This window comes from Pectinophora gossypiella, chromosome 16 (genome assembly GCF_024362695.1).
Source record: "Pectinophora gossypiella chromosome 16, ilPecGoss1.1, whole genome shotgun sequence".
Lineage (NCBI taxonomy): Eukaryota > Metazoa > Arthropoda > Insecta > Lepidoptera > Gelechiidae > Pectinophora > Pectinophora gossypiella.
The window spans coordinates 14,673,773-14,683,064 of NC_065419.1; the positions used below are offsets into that span (position 1 = coordinate 14,673,773).

General features: G+C 43.6%; 1 protein-coding gene across 2 annotated transcripts; it reads left to right on the forward strand.

The window, feature by feature from the left end:
• Positions 1–345: 345 nt before the first annotated feature.
• On the forward strand, positions 346–7,766 carry LOC126373818 (cytochrome P450 4V2-like). 2 transcript variants are annotated; one of them, XM_050020139.1, is made up of 11 exons: positions 346–501; positions 804–963; positions 1,605–1,694; positions 2,222–2,332; positions 3,311–3,499; positions 4,336–4,535; positions 4,948–5,017; positions 5,481–5,676; positions 5,874–6,025; positions 6,998–7,177; positions 7,526–7,766. In XM_050020139.1, exons 2-11 carry the CDS (start codon positions 804–806, stop codon positions 7,687–7,689), a joined length of 1,512 nt encoding a protein of 503 aa, XP_049876096.1. In that variant the 5' UTR covers positions 346–501; the 3' UTR covers positions 7,690–7,766. The 2 variants fall into 2 exon arrangements, with proteins under 2 accessions (XP_049876096.1, XP_049876097.1); XM_050020140.1 differs by lacking the exons at positions 346–501; positions 804–963 and adding an exon at positions 683–770.
• Positions 7,767–9,292: the final 1,526 nt, after the last annotated feature.

A 9,292-nucleotide genomic window follows, 5' to 3' on the forward strand; every position in this document is an offset into this window, starting at 1 on the left:
AAATGTCCTAAGCGAACTAGGGATCACAAAGTGGTTTTTGTGATATGCCGGCACTTGGATACGAACCAGAGACCTCCGGATTGTGAGTCCAACGCTCAACCACTGGACCACGGAGGCCGTCACAAATAAATAAATAAAAAATCAATAATGAACATAAACATATTAAAGCGACTGTGCATCTTTGATCCATACATAACTCGGTACCTATACCTAGGTACCTATATATTAAATCAAAACAAAGTAATAATCACATGATTATTGCTACTAACAATAGATAAAAAGGTCAAAGGTACTCGGTATTAATATACACGTCCAATCCAGCATTACTAGTATTCAAAGCTCAGATTCAGTCACCTACGGAAAGTGCTAATAGTGTCATAGAATAAATACTACGTACAGAAGAGACACCCTCCGCCCTGCACCGACAGCTTGCCTACCTCACCCCGCTTGGAATAAAGTGCGCGCGCAGACTGTCTCTCTCGCCTCGCTCACACGCACGAGGTAAGCGACACATGACATTATTTTTTTTTGACGTGACTTATTGTAGATTTGCCGGAGATGGCATTAACTACTTGGTCGGACAAAAACACACGACACATACCGCACTGTATACATACATACATAAATTCACCTATTTCGCACCGGGCTAAACAGAGACTATAGAATTCCATTTGCTTCGATCCCGACACACTTCTCTTGCTTTCTCCACATTCATCAATCGTTTCATACATCACCGGTTCAGAGTAGATCGTTGTCGCGAGTATGTAAATGTAAGTAAGTACCTACTTGTACACTCCCCGTAGATGATTTGGTGGTTAGTGACACCGTGCGCGCTGGTGGTGTGCGCATACGCCGTGCTATGGCTACACGGGCGGCGCGCGCGCAAGCTGCTCGCAGGCTTGCCCAGCTATCCGCCGCTGCCCTTCATCGGGAACACACACCAAGCTTTTGGTGATGGAGAATGTGAGTAATCTTCACGTGCTGTTCAATCAATCAATCAGCCATTGCGACGACGCAACGGAACGGCAATGATCGTATAATCGTATGATTCCTAAAGGTTGCCTGGAATAAATCGCTACCTTAGCAATAGGGCCGCCTTTTGTACCAATTGTTTATGTAATGTGGTTTTTTGTGCAATCTTCTTCTATCGTGTATCGTATGGGTTGTGAGATGGATTACCAACCTCATCAACCCTGGTGTCAGGGTTATGATTGAGCCGCAAAGGCCCCTGACATGGCAATATTGTTGTGTTAATACTTATTCGGATCAAGGGTACGTAGCACTGAGGACTCTCACCCGGTGATAATATAACATGTCTGACCCATAATGAAGGTTAGAGATAAGGAATTAATATTGTATGTTCTATTTTTGCTTAGGGACGGTACTGAAACCCGACGACCCGATTGCTCTACCATAGAGCAGCCAATCAGCTCGCGACACCAAACACTTCAGTACCCCGATACCGACTCCGCCGGCGTTCTTTTAGCCCAGACGGTCGTCCCCATATTGACCTTAACTATCACATTAAATGTGTACAGCACCATCTATTTTTTTTTTTTTTTGCTGAACGTAGCCTGGAAAGTCACTTATTAAATTTGTTACAGTTTTGATGAGGAGCATTATAAAGTTTTCCAAAATCATGGAGGAAAAGAAATTGCCGTTTAAATTTTGGATCGGACCGTATCCCGTTATAGGTAAGTGAGTAAATTTTATTAACACTTAGTTATATTTATTTTATTATATTTTTTTAACAGCCTCAGTGGTCTAGTGATTAGAGCACTGGGCTCACGATTTGGAGGTCCAGGGTCGATTCCCGTTGGGGACGCTGTCGAAAATCACTTTGTGAGGCTGTCCTTTGGTTGGCTAGGACATTGCAGGCTGAGTCACCTGGTTGTCCGAAAAGTAAGATGATTCCGTGCTTCGGAGGGCACGTTAAGCCGTTGGTCCCAAATTGCAGTGGAGCAGCATGGTGGAGTAGGCTCCATTCCCCCTCCGGTTGATTGAGGGGAGGCCTGTGCCCAATAGTGGGACGTAAGATAAGTAGGAACTTATCTGGTGAAAACGATGACGGAATCATCTTAGTCATCAAACATTTGCTCTAACAGATGATGTAAGTATTTTATTAGAAAGTCCCGCGTTCGTTCCCGGCTAGGCTATTTCTCTTAATGAGTTTCCCTAAGCACAGGTGAGTGGTATAAAAGCAAAAATCCTGTTGTTTTAGTTGTAAGTGATCCTGAAGATGTACGAGCCATAACAACTACGTTCGCGGAGAAACCATACTTCTACAAGTTTGGTCGAGACTTTGTGGGGGATGGACTACTGTCTGCTCCTGGTAAGTCGACCATATTTTATAACCATCCTTACACGGTCAGTGGCCCCGATTACTACACCTCCTAATTTTACTTTAAGTTATACCTGTCATTTTCTTATCCGCCGAAAAGGAAAGGGACGGAAGAATTAATAAATGAATGAATAACCCTGGCGAATAATGAACAAATGAATGAATAACCCGGGCGAATCAAAAAGGTCCCGCTGTTATGCAAACCGTTTGACGTGTGCTGCCAACATAATTCTGGCGAGTTATTGGCCAATGTAAAATTTTTAGACGGTTGTTTTAGATTTGTGCTTAAAATTGACGTGTGTTCCATAAATGTTATGCTTGTCGATTACCCGTCCCTTTCCTTTTCGGCGGATAAGAAAATGACAGATATAACTTAAAATAAAATTAGATGGTGTTTACAGGAATTAGCACCATGGCCTTCATATCATCAACTGTTTGTCTAACACCACCATCGGACGACACGGCGCGGGGAGGGATTCCACCCATATGTGGTTCACATTCCTCCTCTTCGAACCACGCTTCGCTTCCCCCTTCATTACGCGAACTGCTAAAGAATGGAATTCGCTTCCAGCGTCATTGTTCCGAGACACATATAATTTGGGGATTTTCAAGGCAAGAGTGAGGCACTATTTCAGATTGCGTGCTCCACCTTAGACCACATCACTGCTTTAGACCTGGATCGTGGTCAAACGCACTTAAATCGCATGGAAAATGCTGCACCGACAAGAGCGTGGCTCTTAAATTGATAATGATGATGATGATACCATCCAGTCCAACAAGAATCCAACATTACACGCCAAATTGTTTTGATAACGCTGAAAACGTCATCAGGTTTTTCAAGAAGCGACCTTCTCTGTTCTCTAATAGAAAGATCCGAGAAAAATATTTTGAAGCAGTAATCTGAAACTACTTGAACAATCTTCAACGTTCTTTGTCCTTCTTCAATAAAGATTTCTTTCCCAATTTCAGCCTCGATATGGAAGCACAACATCAAGAAGCTGGGCGGCACCTTCACCGGCACAGTGGTAGGCGGCTACCAGGACATCTTCAATGCGCAGGCGCAGAAACTTGTACAGAAACTGAAAACTGACGCAGGGAAGGAACCCATTGACGCTTTACACAAGTATATTGCTATGACGACTCTGGAAGCTATTTGTGGTGAGCATTTGTTTCATATATTTTAATCTTGCGAATGCAACTTTGGCAAAGTAGGTAGGTATTTTTATTGTCGCAGGAACTAGTAGTGAGAGTATTATCCCAATTGGAGTAGTCAGAGATACATTCATCGCAAGATGAACTAAGTACCCACACCTCACAGAGTTTTCTGTTAGACCAACGTGATAGGTGGTGAGCTGTATCGCCGTCTATAATAGAAAAAAAATGATAATTTTGTTTTAATGATGAATGGCGAAAGACTAAAAAGTATCTAAAAAATAGAAATACTGCCCAGTGATGTCATGAAGACAAGTCATAATGTCATAAGGAGCTCGGTGGCGCAGCGGTAAACGCGCTCGGTCCGCGATTGTTGAAGTAAAGCAACTTTCGCAGAGGCCGTTCATAGGATGGGTGACCACAAAAAAAAAAGTTTTCATCTCGAGCTCCTCCGTGCTTCGGAAGGCACGTTAAGCCGTTGGTCCCGGCTGCATTAGCAGTCGTTAATAACCACCAATCCGCACTGGGCCCGCGTGGTGGTTTAAGGCCCGATCTCCCTATCCATCCATAGGGAAGGCCCGTGCCCCAGCAGTGGGGACGTTTATGGGCTGATGATGATGTCATGAAGAAAAGCGGTCAATCGTCGTACTATAAAATTCGATAAAGTCGAAAAGTAAATTGAGATTGATTTTTGATCATATTAGACTGACTTCTATTTCTAGATTAGCATTTTTATAATTTATCTTTGACCCAGTCAAATACGTGTGGTGTATTTTAATACGACGAAATCCCGGCCAACATCTATCTAGTCAATTACAATTTACCATGCATATAATTTCCAGAAACTGCACTTGGAGCATCAGACGATATGACAGAGGATCTAGTCAGCTTGGAATATCACAAAGCATTCAGACGTGGACAGGAGCTCATAGTAGACCGGCTGATGACCTTGCCGTATCATTTGGACTTCATCTACCATCTCACTCCAGCGCACAAAGAGCTGATGACGTATAAGGACTTGATGCACGGGTTATCTGAGAAGGTAGGAAATAATATGAAGAAATAACGTGAATAATGCAACAATAATCGTAGAAAGTAAGGAAAGATGAATACGGAAAATAACAATTTTATCTTAAAAGATAGACAAGTTAAATAGACAAATCTTGAGGATGAAAATAATTGATGGCATTATCTAATAAAAAGGGAAGACTCAGAAGTAGAACCGATTGAGTCTGATAACCCTAGCATCAGTGGGGGTCTTAACGACAACCGCACGTTATATCGAGAGCTTCGACCAAATGGTCAACGGCGCAGGTCCCACTGATATTGCAAAATAATAACTATGATTGCGAAAGCCAAAGTCAAACACTGTATTGCTCAGCTTTAGAAATAATGTTAAACGGATGTTATTAATATCACTTCTAAAAGATTTTACTGTTTTATCGATATTACAGATGATACAAAAACGACGAAGGGAGAGGCAAGAATTAAAAATTAATGGAACTTTCAATTCGAGTGAGACGAGTAAGACAAATACTTTTTTTTATAAAACAATTGAACCACTTCGGAATATTCTTTACAGATAAGTTGACAGAATAACATAACATAAACATAAACAGCCTATATACATCCTACTTCTGGGCACAGGCCTCCCCTCAATCAACCGGAGTGGGTATGGAGCATACTCCACCACGCTGCTCCACTGAGGGTTGGTGGAGGTGTTTTTACGGCTAATAACCGGGACCAACGACTTAACGTGCCCTCCGAACCACGGAATCATCTTACTTTTTTGGACAATCAGGTGATTCTAGTCTGAAAAGTCCTTACCAAACAAAGGACAGTCTCACAAAGTGATTTCGACAATGTCCCCATCGGGAATCGAACCCGGACCTCCAGATCATGAGCCTGACGCTCTAACCACTAGACCACGGAGGCTGTTGGAAGTTGATAGAATACACCCGATAAAGGCTTGTGATTTCCATTGCAGCAACAACGAAGTTTAGACCGTTCTTGGACGTCCTGTTAGACATACAAGACGCCGACCCGACTGTATCGGATGACTACATAAAGTCTGAAGTGTTCACAATCATTATGGGTGGTCAGGACACTGTGGCCACGGCCCTGAGCTTCACGTTACTCATGCTCGGGAGTTATCCTCATATCCAGGACAAATTGTATGCTGAGTATGTTGGCTTCTACTCTTCCTGCTATTATTCACGCTAGATGCGATTGGCATTTTGACACATTATGTTTTTTACGTTCCGATCGCCTCTATCAGTTATCTCAGTAGTTTCTCCTTTCTTTACACACATTATTATACTGAGTAATTGAATAACTTGCAGAAGTCTGTTTCTTAAAAATCTTATTATCATACTTTTAGGATAAAAGAATTATTTGGAGATAGCAAACGACCGTTGACTACAGATGATCTGGCACGCTTGAGTTACTGCGAGGCTGTCATTAAGGAAACCTTGAGGTTGTATCCGCCAGCACCCTTCGTTATTCGGGACTCTGACAGAGATCTTCAGCTAAGTAAGTCATACACTACTAATGATACTTGTACTTGCAGTAGATACTCTGAAGTGGCATACCACTTATCAAAGTTGGCGATGAAGACGAACTACTCTTCTCATCAAAAAAATCGAAACACCTTGCAAGTTTACGTTTTGTCAGGATTATCAGAAAAATGTGTACATTTAGGAATAAATGTTAAATGTCGTTTAATAGTGAGTAATATGAGCTTATCAAATCTTAATGTTAATGGCTTAATGTCAGGCTTAGATGCAGTCTTGCAGCCACAACACGCTGACTAAGGCCAGAATCCAGCAATGCCACAACTTGGGCGGCTTCTGTGGGCGAAGTATCCATACGTTTTAAAAAAAAAAACCTTTTTTCAGACGTCCCAAAGTCACAGTATTGAAATAAAAAACAAAAAGTTTAAGGATAGGCGCCAATTTTTAGTTTTTAAACGCTAAATGTACTCCAACCCTAAACACACATTTGTCTCAAAACAGTGATTCATTTCGTTTATAAGATAAACAAATGAAATTCTAATTTTGAATTTAGAATTTTCGCTTATTACTGTAATGGCCAAACTGCCAGCTATACATTTATGTATTTTTTTTCATCGTATGAATTCTTTTTTGTGTTAAATTCGGACAGAAACAATGAAAACGGAAGTGTTTCGATTTTTTTGATGAGAAGTGTATTTTACGTATGTTGAACAATTTGTGATGCATCTTAAGGAATCGGATGCAGCTACGTGAATCTCTACAAGGGAATTCAGCACTACCCTAGACGCCCCGGAAGCATCTGAGTAATGTCAGTCAGCACCATACGGACGACGCATTGGTGTGCATTCTTTGACGATACCTTTACCATGTAAAGGTACTGAAATGTCGTTTGACAACCTGGACCATACTTCACCGCACCGTTGCCAAAGACTATCCTTGGCAAACATCGACGCCTTAGGGAATCCCTGTATTTGTAATTTATTTATTTCAGAATCATGCTTGATACCAAAGGGGACTGGTTGTGGAGTGTGCATATGGGGGACAGGACGATTGAAGAGTACTTGGGGAGAGGATGCGGAGCAGTTCAAACCAGAACGATGGTTTGAGGAGGGATGCCCGGAGATGTCCCCCAGTTTCATTCCGTTCAGTTTTGGCAAGAGGGTTTGTATAGGTGAGCTTAATAGTAATCTTTGAATTATACACGCGCACGATAATTCTTACGTGAAAGGCAAAGCCACGACTATTTAGAAGGCAAATAGAATTCAACTTTTTATTATATAATTCCTTTCTTGTTTTATACTGCAATGAATTATTACGACCTCATGGCCTCACTACGAATATGTTACCAAATCGGCTAGTCAGAGATACGTCATAAGTACGTCGCAAGATAAACTGAGTGCTTTATTCGTGTTTTACCTAGGATTTCTGTTAGATTAACGTTTAGGTGGTGTGCTGAGCCGTAACCGTCTATATTGGTCGAACAAATGAATGAATATTTATGATAATTTCCTTTCTACAGGTAAAAAGTACGCTTTCTCGATTCTGAAGACAATTCTGACATACTGCATCAGAGAACTGGAGTTTGAATCTGACATCAGCGATCTAGTCCTGAAGCTGGAAATTACTATGAAAGCATCGAGAGGAAATCTGTTGAAAGTTCGATTTAGGGACGACTCAAAATAGAGATGTAAGTACAGCAGTGTGATTCTTTAAGACACTGGTGTAATTGCTGTTACACTTGCTATTGCGCTGCGGTTGACGGTAACGGCAATGACGGTTCTGAATGTTTTGCCTCATTCAGCGTTTATCATTATCGACCCACTAGGGTCGATATTTTTTTTTTTTTAAATATTCTTCCTCTCAGACGCCTTGAGCCGAGGTTCGCGCCTAACTGGGTACCCTCAGGCCTGTTGTCTTAAATTTTGTACCAGGTGAAAGCTCTCAGCGCTCCGCATTTGTCCGGCCGGGGTTAATGCCATCTGCGACAAATCTACAATAAGTCAATAAAAAATGAATCTTAGAAAAGATACTAAAGTACATTTGAACTACTTCAATTCGACCCTTATTGCATTATCTGTACGAAGGCGAACGTCACAACCGGAGTATAGCGCTAAAGTTGGTTTTAGAGAATCATACATATTGTAAACAGGAATAAGGTCTTGGTGATTAAGAATACAATAACAACGTGGGGTTGAAAAACACATTTTGCGTTATTACACGTATTAAATAAAAGACATTGAATGGTATATTAAATACTTTTGTTTTATTTCTCTATTTGTACTATACTTTAATCACTAAATAGATATGTTTATTATCAACACGTCATCGTCTCCCTATGTTTAAGTTCCAGGATCCACAATAAAACACTCGCACTAGTAACCAAATTTATTTAATGCACACACTTACACTTTGAAACTGAACTCAAAAAATCGTCGGGTTTCTTCTCGTCGCGGGCGAAGCCCGCGACGGGGAGACATCCTCGGGGCTGAGCCCCCTTGATGTGGCTGCGCTCGCCGCCCGCAAAAACGGGCGTGTCACGGGGTTTGGGACACGGCGGGCGATAACGCCCCTCCGTGAGCCACGATGTTGACCTTCCGTGGAGCCGCCAGCGAGGTCGAGCCCACCGGGTGATTCCCCATTGGGGGAGGCCCAGTGAGCGCCCGTCAGCTGGCGGTGGTGTCTTGTCCGGTGAGCTGCTCCGTCGCCGGGGCAGCTGGTGTCGAGTCGGCTGGAGGGGGGGGAGAGGACTGCTTCCACTGCCACTGGAAGCGTCAACTCATCCCCCGGGGGGTGGCCACAATCCTAACTACTCGACGAGGAGTAGTGGATGTGGGCAGCCCCGGTCCAGTCCGGTGTTGGTGCTTCAGTGCCCACCGGTGAGTTGGCCTAGCAGCGATGCCAGGCCTCCCACGATGATGGGCACTGGGTCAGTCTGCGTGCGGATGGCGGCCAAGATATTGTGCAGCAACTGCATGGTCTCCTCCAGGACTTCCAGCTTCTCACTGGAGGGAGCTGGGGGAGCCTCCGCTCGGGGCCTCGCCTTCTTCCCCTTGGGAGGGGCGGCGGCTGCTGTCTCTGACGTAGAGGGCTGCGGCGGGACATGTTCCACGGCGACTTGCTCGGCGGTGGTGGTAGCGGTGGGGGCGAGAGTTGCCCTTTTACGGGCGCGCCTCTTCCTCTGCGGCTTGGGTCCGTTTGGGCCGTTCGCCGCGGCCATGAGCGAGCTCCTCGCTGTCGGCTCGCTGGTTGGGTCCACGGTGGAGGTTGCTGGGACAGCTCTTCTTGC